This window comes from Rhinolophus sinicus, chromosome 15 (genome assembly GCF_057876585.1).
Source record: "Rhinolophus sinicus isolate RSI-liver-muscle chromosome 15, RSI-T2T, whole genome shotgun sequence".
NCBI classification, from domain to species: Eukaryota; Metazoa; Chordata; class Mammalia; order Chiroptera; family Rhinolophidae; genus Rhinolophus; species Rhinolophus sinicus.
In genome coordinates, this window is record NC_142515.1 from 84095492 (window position 1) to 84111814 (window position 16323).

At 52.4% G+C, this 16323-nt stretch overlaps 1 protein-coding gene across 1 annotated transcript; it reads left to right on the top strand.

Annotated features, from left to right (window-relative positions):
- The first annotated feature begins 2793 nt into the window (after positions 1 to 2793).
- On the top strand, positions 2794 to 13770 carry PLVAP (plasmalemma vesicle associated protein). Its single transcript, XM_019737076.3, has 6 exons — positions 2794 to 3232; positions 6251 to 6347; positions 6448 to 7160; positions 9058 to 9115; positions 9248 to 9326; positions 13101 to 13770. The coding sequence occupies exons 1-6, from the start codon at positions 2873 to 2875 to the stop codon at positions 13105 to 13107; spliced, it is 1314 nt and encodes a 437-aa protein (XP_019592635.1). The 5' UTR covers positions 2794 to 2872; the 3' UTR covers positions 13108 to 13770.
- The last annotated feature ends 2553 nt before the right edge of the window (positions 13771 to 16323 follow it).

The following is a 16323-nucleotide window of genomic DNA, read 5'->3' on the forward strand; positions in this document are numbered from 1 at the left end:
AATTTTGGGATGAACTTCTGAGGGAATTTAGAGAGACTCATGCACAAAATTTCCTGTAAACATAACAAATTGTTTTCAGGAAAAAAACCGAACATATATCAGGGCCAATGCAGCTGACCTCGTGTGAATCTGAGGATCAGTCACTTGCGTCCTCCCTCTGGAATTTTTCTGGCCAGGAACATAGGCAACATGTGTTCAGAAAGTCTGTTTTTAGAGATTTTAGACACTGCTGACAGGGCTGTCAGTGGAAACAAGCTTTTTGGAAGACAAATTGGTGACAGCTGTCGAAATGTAAAATATGACTGCTTGGGGAAGCATTGCTTTCATTTGTGGGGATTTGATATCAAATTTTATTTTGTTCATTGGAACAAAATTTTAAAACTCTAAATGTCCATTGATAATTATTATGGTATTGTATGTGGTGAAAACCTTACCAGTAGGCAAAAGGAGTCAACAGATCCTGAAGACATGATGTTGAGCAAATAGAGAAAGTTACATCAATACTTTTTCAATTAAAAAAAAATCTAGCTATTAAAACAAGTTATTCCAAAAAGAACCATTGCAAGTGAAAGATATGGGATCAAATTGCCAAAAAGCAATTTGCCAAAAAGAAACAGAATGTTATTTTTGAGCTTGACAAGACATTAGTATGTATATTAAGACTCTTATTCTGACATTGTAACAATTGCTCAAAATTGTAGCACCGGTCAGTACCATCTAGGGTGGCTTTTTACTTTTCTGGGAGTTTGTGGTTGCTTTCTTTTTCCTTGACAACACACATCATGCTCATATATACATATATGTAACACCTTCAATAGATCATGAAGAATAGCCAGGATCGTAAGACATCAAGACTGTCACACATCTTGGCGTTGGCCCAGGCACTGCCCCCATACCTGAGCTCTTCCCCTGTCATGCCCCCTTTCCCCTGTGCTCCCACAGGCTCGGGACAACAATACCTGGAGGAAGTGCTCTTCCCCTGTGTCTCAGTTCCTCGGCCTGGCATCAGAGGCTGCCCATGATCCATCCCCTCCCACTTTAAAAAAGTGCCACCACTTATTAAGGCTAAATGTGTGCCAGGCACTGTAATAAGTGTTTTACAACTGGTGATGTTGCCTCCACTTTAGATAGGAGAAAACTGAGGCTCAAGGAGAAATCACTTGCCTGAGGTCACACAGTGGTAGGTGGCACAGCCAAAACTTAACTCCAGGGCTCTAAATCGTAACCATGAATTCACCCTGCCTATATGGCCCCCATCGAAGAAAATGGAAGATGTCCTCCCACCCGCAGGAATGGGGGGGCTGGGGGGAGGTAGGGGGGAATCTGATGTGCCTGGCCAACCTAGAGGAGTAGCTGGTTGGGCACCACTTGCAGCCCCCAACCCTCCTCCCTTAACCGCTGGGAAGGGTCTGGAATCAGGAATCACCCGGTAGCTGCAAGGACCAAAGGTCAGACAGGGGTTTCCTGCCCACCCCTGGGAACTTCCTCCTTCCCGACCAAGCTCCCGCCTCCTTGATGAACACCACCCTGGAGGACCCCTTCCCCCCTGTCAACAACCCCCCACTCCATTACACTGGCTAATCGGGGGATGGGTCCCCTTGCTGGAGCCTTCACTCTGCTGTGCCCCTCCAGATAATGGGAAGCAATTGTGTTACTGTCACCCATGCAGGGTCCAGACCCCTTTCCACCTCATTATTCCTTTCCCTTCGGTCCCTGTCCCCCCTTTACCCCATGAGGCTAGCAGCTATGTCCACCCTGTCTCCCCAAGCCTGAGGGCCCCTCCCAAATGGGCCTGGCTGTGGCTGATTCCTCTTGTGGGTCCCAGGTATCACCCAGCATGGAGGGTTTCCCTGGACCTCCTGGTTCTGGGGGGAACGGGCAGGAGGGCGGACCCAGAACCCTTTGCTCCTTGCTTCCGAAATCTCCATTCCCCAGGGATGACCCCCAGTAAGAAGGCTCAACCCCCACCTATGCAACACTTCCTGTTCACCAACTCACGGAGCCCCCAAATAATGGTTCCAGCAGGAAATGATAGTAATAATAACAACAGCTTCCGCCCCCCCCCCCACAGCCCTGTGACTGGGCATCATGCATACCCCATCTCACAGAGGGCGAAATTGAGGCGCAGACAGGAGAAGCCCCTCCCCTGAGTTCACACAAGCCAAACCAGCTCTCCTCGGCCTCAAGTTCATTTTTGCTCGTGCTGTTGCTCCCAGAGCACTTATGAAGGACCTGTATGAGTCAGGCATTGGGTGGGATGACAACCTGGGGAGTCCCCGCCACCACCATCTGAGGATCAGCCCTCCGTGAAGCTCTGATGTGCCAATTACTGAGCCCCAGGCTAAGCGTTCCACACGATTTAGCTCATCGAATCAACACTGCCCCGTGAGGTGGGCACACGTCTGTAGTCAACACCCCGGCAGGTAAGCCCAGTTCAGTGAACCAACAGTATGAGACTTGGGGGCAGTCCTTTCCTCAACCTGTGCCTCAGTTTCTTCCTCCACACAGCAGGGACAATGCAGCAAGTACTGACAACAGCGCCTGGAACAGAGCAGGGGCAGGTGGGAAACTGAGGCTCAGAGAGGCCGAGAAAGCCAATCACCCAGCTGGTGCCCCACCCAGTGTTAAGCAGGGAGGCCAGCCAGGCCATGGCCTACCCCGCTTCCCTTCACAGCCCGGGTGGGAGTGTTGAGATAACCTACCGCCCCCGTTTCCTCCTGGCCAGGAAGGAGCCAGGCAGAGGAAGTATTAAGAGAAGTAATATAAACACTCCCCCTGAGGGCCGCAGGGTCCAGAAAGGGCACAGCCACCACCCAGAGCAGACCAGCCAGCTGAGTAGTGTTGGTGCAGCAGGCGGCAAGCCCAGGAACGGATGGGCCTGGCGATGGAGCACGGGAGCCCCTACTCCAGGGCTGGGGGCAGCCAGCGCGACTGCTGGTATTATCTGCGCTACTTCTTCCTCTTTGTCTCGCTTATCCAGTTCCTCATCATCCTGGGCCTCGTCCTCTTCATGGTCTACGGTAACGTGCACGTGAGCACCGAGTCCAACCTGCAGGCTACCGAGCGCCGGGCTGAGAGCTTGTACAACCAGGTCGTGGGGCTCGCAGCCAGCCAGGCCAACCTGTCCAAGGAGCTTAACCTCACTGCCCGTGCCAAGGAGACCAACACGCAGATGCTGCAGAACGCCCGCCGCGACCTGGACCGGATCAACGCCAGCTTCCGCCAGTGCCAGGTTGAATGGGGAGGGTGAAGGGCGTGACACTCACCCTGGGGACCCTGGGAAAGTCATCTCACCTCTCTGAGCTTCAGTTTTCCCACCCATAAAATGGGGACAGTCACAGACCCTATATTTTGCGTGAGGAGCCCATGTAGGTCAGCAATGAATATTTTGTTACTAAAAGTATATCTCATACAATATTTGGGATATACTTATACTAAAAAGAAATATATGCGTTATCTACCTAGAATTCAAGTGTAACTGGGCGGCAGCCTTGGGTCCATGACTTAATATGCATGGAGCGCCTAGAATGGGCCAACTGCAAATACGTAAGAACTGGCTAAATAAAAACTCAGAGCGTTTGGTTCTTACTTAGTAATAAGTGTAAATGGCTTATATTTGCCTTCTGCTGGCATCTGCTTTAGAAATATAATCTCATTATTGAAGCCCAGGAGGTAGGGAGAGGCTCTAAACCCTTTTGCAGATGGGGAAATGGAGGCTTGAGAAGGAGGCGGCTTTCACAAGGGGGCAAAGCAGCCTCAGGGGGAAAGTCACAGTGGCACACTTGGGGCTCTCGTGGAGACAGTCACCCCCTAGCACCCTCAGCTTGTGTCAAGCTCACTGGACAATCGCCCATGTACCCTCACACACACATGCTTCCCTCTGTGGAGGTCTTGGTGCCAGAGACACTGAGGAAGGGGCCCCCCTCTGACCTCAGCTGACATAGGGAGGGAAGCTGGGTGACGATAGCCTTGGTTGCTGCCACAGGAGGGGTCCTGGTTGGCTGGAGTAGGTGGTGGGGGCAGGGGGAAGGATAAGACCACCTAGCCCTCCTCATTGGGCAGAAAGGCCCCTCTCAGACCTGCCCCAGGACAGTGTCTCCCCTTCTCAGACCCCAAGGCAGGGTAGGTCCCTGTCAGACTCCCAAATGGGGGCAGGTCCCCCTCAGATCCCAAAGCGCGCTGTCCCCCTCATACTTTCAGAGCAGAGCAGGTCCCCCTTAAGCCCCAGAGCAGGATGGGTCCCCCGTCAGACTCCCAGAAAGGGGGAACTCTCCCCTCAGACACCCAGAGAAGGAAGGGTCCCCATCAGACTCCAAATGGGGTGAGTCCTACCTCAGAGTCCAGAGCAGAGTAGGTCCCCCGTGAGGCCCCCAAAATGGGAGGTGTCCCCCCTCTGGCTCTGGGGGAGTATGGGTTCCCATCAGATGCTTAGAATGGGGACAGGTCCCTCCTCAGACCCTAGAGCAGGGCGGATCCCCCCTCAGACTCCCAGAATGGGGTGCATCCCCCCTCAGATTCCCAGGGCAGGGCTGTCTACCCCCTCAGACTGCCAGGGTCTGGCGGCTTCCTTCAGTCATCTCACTTCCTGGGAATTAGCCCATTGGATCATCCAGGACACGCACCGCCATCCGGCCCAGGAGCCATAGGAAGGAATCAGGATTATAAAGTGATAGATACTCACACGCATCCCAGCATCCTGACTCCCCGTCATAGAAGATTAGAAATCTAAGAATCTGGATCTTTATAACTTCAAAATTTGAAAATCATGCCTTTTTATCCCCCCTTTGTGTTAACAAATTCTCTGAGCTGGAACCCCTCGAGGTTTTCTTTTGAGGGGACCCGGGTCCCATACCCCCCACTTCAGGAGGGAGGTGCTGATGGCTGGAAAGTGTCCCATAGACCCGCCCCAGCCCTCGCCCCTGTCCCAGCAGCCCCACTGTCTGATAGTAACGGATATGAATCTTGGTCTTTCTCTGGTTCTGGCAGTGGTAAGAAACATGATTTTTCTTGAAATTTCTGCAAATGCAACTGCACTTCTGGCCCTGAGACCCTGGAAGAGAAAGGAGAGTTGAACTCAGTGAATTTTTTTTTTTTTTTAGGGTCTGCCCCACTGCCACCTGTGTCAAGGCACCAGAACCCTGACTCAGGATGTGGCTGGACATCCTGGGCTCCCCTTTGACACTCGCTCTAACTGGCAGATAAACTCTTTCTCACTTCATCCAACTTACCGTGTTTCCCCGAAAATAAGACCTAGCCGGACCTTCAGCTCTAATGCGTCTTTTGGAGCAAAAATTAATATAAGACTCGGTATTATATTATATTATATTATATTATATTATATTATATTATATTATATTAGACCCGGTCTTATATTATAGTAAAATAAGACCAGGTCTTATATTAATTTTTGCTCCAAAAGACACATTAGAGCTGATTGTCCGGCTAGGTCTTATTTTTGGGGAAACACAGTACTTTGTCTCCGCCTGCAGACCTTCCCCTTCTGTGGCTAAGGCTTTGAAAGCAGAAGTCCCTGAAACTTCCCGAGCTATACTTCTGCTCTCCCTAACTCCAGGGCGTTGGCATGGATCCAGCCTTCCTAAGGAGTAAGGACAAAGAGTGGCAGAAAGACAAATCCTCTGAACTCTTCATGTCTTGTTATATTTCTGTGGAGAGTTATGTTCCAAAGTTTGGAAGGCACAACCTTTGTTGAATCATAAAACTTGATTCACAAGCCATACAACTGACCCATTTAAAGTGTACAGTTCAATGATTTTTTAGTACATTCACAGAGTTGTACAACCATCATGACAATTAACTTTGGAACATTTTTATCACCCCCAAAGGAAACCCCATCCCCATTAGCAGTCACCCCCCACTCTCCCTCCCTCAGCCCCTGAGAACCACAAATCCGCTTTCTATATTTATGGGTTTACTTATTCTAGACATTTCATCTAAATAGAATTGGACACTATGTGACCTTTTGTGATTGACTTCTCTCACTCAACATCAGGTTCTCAAGGTTCGTCCCCATTGTAGCACGTGTCAGCGCTGCCTTCCTTTTTATTGCCAAATTGTGTTAATCGTAACAACTTTTGAAGATCAAACCAGCTTTTCCTGTTGTGAATTGGGCTAACACAGGCCATCTGGGTGCTGGATCTGGGGCCCCAGCCCTGAGTTTCTGGGCAGCCAGGTGACCCTCAGGCCCCACAGGGGCAGGACTCTGAGCTCTGTCCTTGTCCCCTCTGGGCAGATAGTCCATGCGAACATCGAGAGGTACCTGGCTGCCATCATCCTGGACGAGAAACAATGCCAAGAACAATTCAAGGAGAATAACAAGAGCTGCAACGGTAAGTGGTCTGAGCAGCGGAGAGCTTGGGTGGGGTTCTCCCTGCCCAATTCTTTGGCAACCCCTCAACTCTCCTGAGTCTTATTGTCCTGTACCTGTAGCCTTGACCCTCATGTTGACCGAGAAGACCAAGACGCTAGAGGTGGAGTTGGTCAAGGAGAAGGCAGTCTGCACCAAAGACAGGGAGAGTCTGGCGCTGAGCAAGCAGAGGATGGAGGAGCAGCTGGCCGAGTGCAACAAGGCCCGGGAGCAGCAGCGGCGGGAGCGACAGCTGGCAGAGGATCGGCTGCAGACGGTGCAGTCCCTCTGCCTCTCTCTGGACAAGAACAAGTTTGAGACTGACATGCGCAACCTTTGGAGGGATTACATAATGCCGCGTGTCCTGGATAAAACGAGCTACAACCCATACCATCCCCTCAGCACGAATATAGACGCCATCCGGATAAACTGTGACAACCTGCCTCTCATCATGAGTAACAAGGTGGAGGACCTGGCCCGGAGCTTGCGGACTGGCATCGAGGGTGTGGCCCGTGAGAACGCAGACATCCAGCGCCAAAAGCAGGAGGTTGAGCAGAGGCTGAGGGACAGTCAGGAGGCCAAGGAGAAGGCGGAGAAGGAGGCCCAAGCCCGGGAGGTGAAGCTCCAGGCCGAGTGTGCCCGGCAGACCCAGCTAGTGCTAGAGGACAAAGCAGCCCTGCGGAAAGAGCGAGACAACTTGGCCAAGGAGCTAGAGGAGAAGAAGCTGGAGGCCGAGTATCTCAAGAAGGAGCTAGCTGTCAGCCGCTCAAACTTGGATGACTGCAGAAAGGCCAAGGTGGGCTGGCACCCCAGATTTAGGTGGCACTGGGGGTGGGTCTAGAGGCCACGTTGGTGGTGATGTTGAACTTGGGTTTGAGGTTGGGTTAGTTAGCACTCACTTGAGCATTTCATTGACGTTAGGATTGGGGCCAAGTCTGGAATGGGATCAGCATTCCAGGAAGAGTGTAGGATTCAGACTGGAGTCAGAGGTAGGGTGGCTGTTGGATCCAGGGTGGAGTGAGGGGTGAATCTAGAATGTCAGGCTAAGTTGAAGCATTGAAGGTAGATTTAGAATTGAGTCTGGGTTCACACATAAGAAGTAGAGTCTCGCGTTGGTTTAAGGCTTATGGTTATCTATTCATGTGGATTTTATTGGCATTCGGGTTGGGGTGGTTGGAAATTGGGAATGACACTAAGAAAGGGTTAAGGATTGGGGTTGAGTTTAGGGCCGCTGGATGGGCCTCAGAATTGGTTTAGGGTGAGAACTAGGGATTCATTGAGCGTTGGTGTCAGGGTTGGAGTTATCTGAATTGAGTTGAAGAATCAGGGGACACTGGGTTAGCATTGGGAGTGACATTAGATTAGAGTGAGGGTTAAGACAGGTCGAGAGGAAGACTTGATGTGGACATTGAATTTGTTTAGACTTGGATCCAAGTGAGTTCTTGGTAACTGCTGTGTCTAGAGTTGGTTTGGATTAATATTCCATCTCATTAGTCTTAGAATTGGGGTTGAGAAAAGATGAAAACTTTAGTTGGGTGTTGCATGCAGGTGGGTTGTTAGGCCTAGGGTTGGATGAGGAGTGAATCTAGGATGTCAGTGGCTTTGAATGGATTGAATTGAGGCACTGAAATTGGAGTTGAGGCTCAGGTGGATGTAGGTGGCGAGTGGCCTAGAGATTATTAGAAGTTTGGGGCCAAGAGTGGATTTAGGATTTCATGGGTATTAAGAGGGGCAGGGATTGGCATTACCATGAGTTAGAATTTGAGGTTGGGTTTAGGGTGGCTGGGTGGGGATTGAATTGGGTTGGCATTGGGATATATTTGAGGTGCAGGATTAGGTGACTCTGGTTTAGGGTGGGAATATATTGGGGTTGGGGTGAGGCTCAAGGCTGGGTCTAGAGTAGAAGCTGTGTGGATGCTGATCTTGGGGTGGGCCTGGGTTGGTGTTCTGTTTCAGGTAGAGGGTGGGGTCTAAGGTTGAGTTGGGGTTAAGCGTGGCCTTGGGAAGGTGTTTGTGGGTGGCCGTGGTGGAGCGCACGGCTGGGGTTGGGGGGATGGGGTAGGGGGTAGATTTTTCATAGCAGCTGAGTCTAGGGCATGGGTTGGCATCAGAGTTAGATCTAAAGTTACAGTCAGATCAGGTATATCCTTGGGATTGGGTTTAGGTCTGGGTTTGATTCTGAGGAAGTCTCTGTTTTCATGTTGGGATCGGATTTTAAGTGATTGAGTTCAGAACTGGCTTTGGATTTCAGGATTGGGAGGGATTGGCTCAGGTTTGTTCAAAGCATGGCATTGAGAATTGGGGTCCAGTGGTTTACAGAGTGAGTCAGCTTCAGTCTGGAAAGGGGCTGGGTTGGGTGGATGGTTCCAGTGGGGTCATGAATTGGGGTCAGGTTGGCACTGAGGTTGTAATGGAGACCAAGGCAGGCCGGCCCTGCAGAGTAGGCTCTCTGGAGGGGGCTGCCAAGGGAAGCCAGCCCCTGCGGTCCCCAATCATTTGAGGGCAGATGGGTATGGGTGATGATTATACATCCATTAATACATGTGTCCTTCTCCATGAGTACCTGTTTGTTTCTCCACCCTGGCATGACCTCAGAGCCAAGTCTCCAAGAGTATGGAAGGGCAGAAACCTCCTGGCACTGTGGTTCAGGGGTCCCAGCTTATGCCAACCTCCCTCTATCCTTCTTCCCACAGTCACAGCCGATGCTTGTGCCAAGACCTTTTGGCCCTGCCCCCAACACCCAACCCATTGGTGAGTGAGGGCCGAGCCAGGGATGGGGCGGGTACTCTCCACCTTGTATCCGGGACTTCCAGCCTATCCGTAACCCAGGTGAAGGGGCTACTAAGGCAATAGGTTGGGCCTAACCCCTCCCTCTCTTGCTAGACACACGTGACCTGGAGGAATTCAAGAAGAGGATCCTAGAGTCCCAGCGGATTGCTACAAGCAACTCAGTCCTATCCAGGTGAAGAGCTGGGCGGGCTGAGATAGTTCAATCCCAGGGCTTTGGTCTCAAGACTGGGGGTGGAGGGAGGCTCATCTCACACTTGCTGCTTCCTTAATTGAGCACCTACTGTGTACCAGGCTCTATGCTAAGCCCTGGGGACACAGGAGTGACCAAGACACATGCAGTTGCATTCGTGAAACTCCCTAAGTAGTGGGTGAGAGAGACAATGATGGAGCCATGACAAGAAGAGTAGCCAAGAGCCTACAATTATTAGGTGCTTAGTGTGAGCTCAGCACAGTTTTGAGCACTCTGTCCTATTAAGTCATTCAACCCTCACAACCTATCAGTTGATGAACTATAGTTATTCCCACTTTCCGGATGAAGAGAGTGAGGCACAAAGAGAGTATGCATCACGCTCCAGGTAACACACCCAGGGAGGGATGAGCTGGAACATGAACCCAAGTATCAGACTCCAGACAGGCAAGGGAGGGCCTCAGTGAGGAGGGGAACTTTGAGCCAGAGGATGGGCAGGAGCTGGCCTGGGGAGGACAGGGGCAACAGTGCTCCAAGCACATGAACAGCTAGGACCCAGGCCTGGGTAGCTTGGATTAGGGTGGTTGAGGGTGGCTGGAACGGAGGAAGGGAGGGAGAGAGAGCAGCGTCCGATAGTAGTCCTGGGCTTCTCGCTCCACCCCTGTGAGCCTCGCTTTTCTACTTCTACAAAAATGGGGGCCTCTGAAATCAAGGGCATGGAAACACTTTGCCAACTGTAAAGTGCTGTCCACCAGTGTCTGGAGCAAGGGTCCAGGGATCCGAGCAGGGAGCCTCAGAGTGCCGGCACCCACTCAGGTCATGGCTCGATGCCTGTGCCCCCTCGCTGCCTCCCAGAGCCTGGTCATCTGGCCAACAACACCCTGTGCGTCATAGGGAAGGTGACTCAGGCCACCACTCTGAGAACACCCTGTGCTCCGTCCTTGGTCGAAGACACACTCCCCACTCAGGAACACACCGCTTGCTTAGGACCTGAGGATGGTCAGGCCCATTTGCAGTTTAGGACCCGAGGCCCGGGGGGACACCTGTGATTTGAAGATCACTCTGACCCCAAAGACTGTGGCTTCCTTGAATGACTTTGCCACCAGACTATTGTCCATCTGGGTCTATTTCAGCTTCAGGGTGCTACATGCGGGCCTTGGGTCCAGACTTCCAGAGGTCTGTCGCCAACGCCTCGGGGTCTCCACATTCTTCTCCATCTCTACTGTACCTCTTCTTACATACCCCTTCCCATGGGAGCTCACCCCCTTACGGAACTGTTCCCCTCGCTCTGGATGGCTCTGCCTCAGTGAAATCCCTCAGACTTGGGCAGCCCGCAGAGAGGGAAGCAAGAGGGTAGGGAGAAGCCCCTGCTCCGAGTAAACAGTTTTCCTCTCTCCATCTTGGCCTGAAGCCATCATGGCAAGGAAGGAGGTTCTATTATTATCCCCACTTCTCAGAGAGGGAACTGAGGCTCCAGGGAAGTGATCAGCCAGGGTCATGCGTCAGCAAATCATGGCCAGAGCCAGACCTGTCTGGGTCGCAGCTAAGAATCGGAAAGCTCTTGACATTGTTTACCCCAAATGACATTGACCTGCCAAGAAAGTGCGCACTTCAGCCTGGGCCCCTCCTGCTTCTCTCTGCAGGGTCGCAGGAAGGGCCTCTGGGCTCCAGCCTTAATTAGCCTTCCCCTGAGAAAGGGGCCGGGGATGAGCAGGCCCTGGCCATCCGCCCTGAGCTTGAATCTTGGCTCAACCAGCCACTCAGTGGGCAACGGTGGGCAAATCACCAGCCACAGAATCAAGACATTCAAATTTTAGATGAACCCGAGCAGGGGCCAGGTTTGAGGCCCACCATCACCCGTCTCCCTATCCAGGAGCTGATTTTCTTTCTCGTCTTGTTCCTCTGTGCCTCAAGAAAGTCTCCACTGGTGCTAAGTCGCCCTGAGGCTTCCCCCACACCTGCTGCTATCCCGTATTCACAAAGCGAGGGCAGACCCAGGGCCTAGTGTCACCAGGACTTGAGCACGAGGTCTTCCTTCCTAATTGCACATTTGTAAGTCATTGTCTATTGACGGCAAGTGCACCTTTACTTGGGTAAGATTGGGTGTCCTTTGGAGGTCAATTTAATTCATCTTTTAAAAACCACAATGGAGATGAAGACAAACATTCAGTAAATATTGGTTTAGGGGCTATGTGGCTGGAGGCGGCAAAAGTTGCGCTGTGGAAGGTGGAAGACGCGAATGCAGCCCCGATTCTGTGCTGCGCGCGTAGGGCGCGTCGCTCCATTTCATTGCCGTCACTATTATGATTTGTTTGTTCATTGAACCCATATTTCTCGAGCAACTGCTGGGTGCTGAGGACACGGGCAGGAACAAGGCACAGAAACCCTTGCTGTTGGTGGGGCTCACAGTCTCGTGGGGAGACAGATGATAAACCAGATGAATGAGTCAGTACGGGTCCCCTTAGTGTTAGGCAAGACAGATTCCGGATGAGGGAGTGTGAGGTTAGAATTTTCCACAGGGGGCCAGGGCAGGATTCCCTGAGGAGGTGACATTTGAGCAGAGAACTGAAGGAGGTGAGGAAGGAGCCATGGGGCTGTGGGGAGGGAGGTTCCTGTACCAGGCAGAGAAGACAGCCCATGCAAAGGCACTGAGGCAGGACCATGACTGGTGATTTTGAGTGAGGAAGCTGGAATGGCTGGAATGATCAAGAGGGGAGAGTGGGAGGAGGTGAGGTCAAGAAGATGATGGGGACAGATCACGGAGGTTTCTGTGCTGGGGGACTTTGGGAGCCCTGGGCAGGCTGTGAGCAAAGGAGGATGTAACCCTAATCGGGTGTTCACAGGCGCCCTCTGGTTGTGGTTGGGGGTGAAGGTGGGAACCAGGGACCAGTGATGAGTGACAGCACTGGTCCAGGCCAGCAATGGCGGCTTAGGAGCCTCAGTCTGTGGAAAATGGTGAGGGGTGACCCTCCCTTGTAGGCTGGTGGGGAAGAGTGCGTGAAGCATGTATGTCAGACAGAGAGGCTGGAGCCAGGGAGGGTGGACCAGAGCCAGCCAAGGAATGTGAGGCTCGGGCCCCAGGGAAGAGCCAGGGAAGGAAGGGAGGGGGCCAGCGGAAGCGGGACTTGGCCACAGCCCCCTCTTCCCTGACCAGGAAACAGCTTCTGCGCCAAGCCCTGACCCCTCATGAGAACCTTTGCCAGGCCAAGGTGGGGGAAGGGCATTGCCGACAGCAGCAGGATGGCTCCTGAAGGGGCAGCGGGGGGACTGTGGCAGGGTTTGAGTCCCTGAAGAGAAGGCCTAGTGGGGCAGAGGGGTTGGAACCTTGAATGCCAGGTGGAGAGGATCTGGCTTTGTCATGAGGGTGCTGGGGGGCCATGGAGAGCGAGCGAGTACGGGCCAGCTCATCAGAAAAACCCTCCTGGGAATGAACGTGTGTGGGGTGGGGGAGGACAAGCGTTTTGGGGCAAACTCCCAGAATCCCCAGGGTCTTCAGAAAGACTGTAGCCGAGGCCTGGAGCATAGGACGTGGCCTCTCTGAACCTCTGACTTTTCTTCTGTATCGTAAGGAAGCATACATCTCAGTCCCACCTCTTCCAAAGAAGCTCAAGTAGGAGAGTATTGGAGAGGGTGAAGCCCCAAGGAGCCAGAGTCTTTGATAGCAAAGAGGGGTTGAGGTAGGAGGGGGCAGGCCCAAGGAAGGTTTGTCCTTCTGTCGGCCTGATGGACTATTGTATTCCCATCTCCTTCCTGCCTTAGTGGCTGAGGAGGCGCTGGGCCCCAAGGACTGAAGGGTGACCCTGACTTGCGGATCCGCAGACCTGGTGCAGCGAGACGCCACAGCACGAGAAGCAGCCAGGGCGGCAGTCAGGCGGTAACCCACACATGTACCACAGTGGGCACCCTCGGCCTGCGCCCCACGCCCCACCCATACCTCCTAATACTCTCACAGGCCCACACCCGCACCACACAATCCCCCACCCACAGCTGCCACAATGACATCCCAGAGACACAGAAATGATGTCACACAGACGCGGTGACATGACACACACACTTCTGCCCAACCTCGCCCAATGTCACACGCCTCTATGCACAGGCCAAGGCACCCACAGCACCCCCTCACACCCCTCATCTGCACACCTGTGCTGCCACCCCCCCTCCTCTGATTCCCTTATCTCCGGGTGCTTCCTCACCGCCAGTGCTAATGGTCTGGGAAATGAGAACAGAAAGATATTCAACTCTATCCCTGGGAGTTTCCAGGCCCACCTCTGTGTCAGGGAGCATCTGGTCCCAGGGTGAGTGTAGCCCACCGGCCCCTCATAGCCAGTGAAGGCACTGATTCTTCACTCCCTCTCTCCATACCCAGCCCTGCCTGTGATCCCTGTAAATGTTAGGCACTAAATAAATGTTATCGATCCTTTCAAAGACACCAGAGTTGTGATTTTTGCTTTGAAAAAGGCACCACTTGGCCTCGAGCGAGAAAAGACTAGAAAGATAAAAGCTGGAGAAACCCCTCCCCAACATCCCCAGGTCAGAAGACCCTTCAACCCAGAACAAATGGGGGACACCAGCTTCTCCCACATCTCGGCATCTCCACGTGGGAAGAGACAGCATTGTTGTCGATTTCTTGTTCCTGTAAAACAGCAGATATTTACAAGGCAGTTTCTTAAAAAGCAAATTATCCATTTGTAGCTTTCATTTTTCTGGATTTGCAAAGATTCCCCCAGGTCTTGACAACAATTGCTGAGGTTACCACAGCCTGTGGTGAATTGCAGGAACTCCTCCTCGCCAAAATTACTCCAGGAACAACAGCACAAAAGTCTCAACTCGTTTGTTTTATTTTGTTGTTTGCGGCGAGATGGGATGTCAGAAAGGGCACCTGCGTCCAGTTTTGGGGCGTTTCAACCCTCCTCATTAACTTAGCAGGTAGGTTGGAAAAGCACATTAGAGACATACAGGGAAATCCCATTGTACCCAGCAGACTGGGGGGAAAAGTTCAAAAGCCGTTATACCTGCTGCTGGTGAAGATGTAGAAAAAAGAGCATTTTCCTACAGGACAGGTAGAAATTAAGATCTCATTATGGCCCTTCTGGAAATTAGTTTGGTGATATTTAATAGAAGTAAAGATGCACCAACTCTGACTCGGCCACTCTGCTCCTGGGACTTTATCCCTGAAAACTCCAGAAAAAAAAAAAAAAAAGCCACGGACTGAAAACCCTAAAAATTGTGATCTAGAATCTCAGCTTGTCCCCCCCAACCCTTACCCTTGATTCCCTCCCAGCCCATCCCTTGGGAGAGGGATGAATCATGAGAATGAGGCTGGCAACACAAGCTTCGGGCAGGCACGTCTGGAGGGACAAAGGAGCGATACTTCCTGGATAAGGAAATGCGGGGTGAGAGACAGCTGCTGCAGGAAACACTTGGCTGGGGCCCCGCCAAGCCAGGGCAGGGGGGTCAGTAAGGCCAGCCTGCCCAGAGGAGCCAGTCTGGAGGCCCCAAGGAAGCGGGAACGTCCCTGACCCTAAGTATACTGCTGGGCAGCCTTAAGTCCTGGAGAAAACACAGATGCTGGCCGGTCCCAGCAACCACAGGAAGCCTGAGTTTGGGTTCTGGAGCCAGACATCTTTGGGTTCAAATCTTGGCTCAGTCCATCTCAGCCTCCATTTTATCATCTGAGAAATGGGCACAAGTCTGTAACTCTTGGTTCATCTCTCTCATCCACAGCATCCCAGGATGTCATCCCTCCAAGCAGTCCCTATGCGCAGCCCTGGTCCAGTCCTCTAACACCTAGACCTCAGCCTCTGCTTCCAGTATGGCCCCCATACTGGCCCAGAGGGATCCTTCCATCACAGGATCCAACCACGTCCCTCTCTGTCACACACCCTTCATGACTCCCCATTACCCTGGGCACAATCCACATTTCTGTCTCTCTTGTACTCCCTCCCCCCATTCAGAGGGCCGCCCTGGCCTCCAGCTGTCTTGGATGCTTAATGCTGACTAAAGACTCACCGGCTCTTTTTGTCTTTTCTTTTTTTTTTTTTTTTTAAGACTCACCGACTCTCCATTTTAATTTGGGCTGTGCCCTCAGACTAAAATACCTTTTTCTTGCCCGATAAATTCTTCCTTCAAGGCCCAGCCCTAGAGATTCCTCCTCCAGGTGGCCCTCCTGGATGCCCCAGGTCTAGCCCTTGTTCCCCCTGGGGGCCTCCCCAGCCCCATCCCTCTTTCCGGCCCTGATCTTGTAGCTCTGACTCACCCAGGCTTGGTGGCTCCCCTAGGGGCGGAGAATAGAGGGGGACTGAGTGCCAGTTGGGAGCAATTGGCAAACCCTCTCCCTAACCCTACGTGGTCCAGCCACTGGGTGAGGTTCTGACTCTGGAGATTTCCTGTGACCTCTATAAATAACCCCCATGGCTGCTTCCCACAAACTGCCTCACCCTTCTTGGAAAAAAAGGACTGTAGCCAAGGACCTCGGTCCAGCGATGTGCCAGTGTCCAGGGGGAGGTAGGTGGAGGCCCAGGCATCCTGCCCCAATAGTCTCCCTCCCCACCCAGACCCTGCTCACCAGTCCTGGGAGCTCTCTGGACCCTCCCCATGCTATGACATCTGGACACCCACCCCCACTAGACCCGCAATATTGCTTTTCTTCTCTGAACATCAGTTTGCTTTTCTGCAAAATGGGCATAGTAGTAATATCCATGGACTCATCTAGAAGAGTGACCTTTTCCCTCCAGGAGCCCACCCCTCAGGGGCGACCACAGCTGTTGAATAAGCAAAGAAATCAACAAATAGTGACATATTGCAGTAAAGTCTGTGAAGACCCGAAGTTGGGGGTCCCCTTTAGTTGGGTGGTGGGTGTCTCCTGAAGACCCTTTCATACCCTTCGTGAGCCCTGGAAGCACCTCCCTGCCTCTGCTCATGTGTCCCCTGGAACCCAAGAGCTTATGTATTCAACCACTGGAGGTGGAGACCTTTTTCTGAT

Bases quoted from the DNA above. Each gene is read 5' to 3' on its own strand.
- PLVAP (XM_019737076.3), top strand. From the start codon at position 2,873: ATGGGCCTGGCGATGGAGCACGGGAGCCCCTACTCCAGGGCTGGGGGC. The intron at 6,348-6,447 runs GTAAGTGGTCTG...CTGTACCTGTAG, and splicing joins GAATAACAAGAGCTGCAACG to CCTTGACCCTCATGTTGACC. The intron at 7,161-9,057 runs GTGGGCTGGCAC...TTCTTCCCACAG, and splicing joins ATGACTGCAGAAAGGCCAAG to TCACAGCCGATGCTTGTGCC.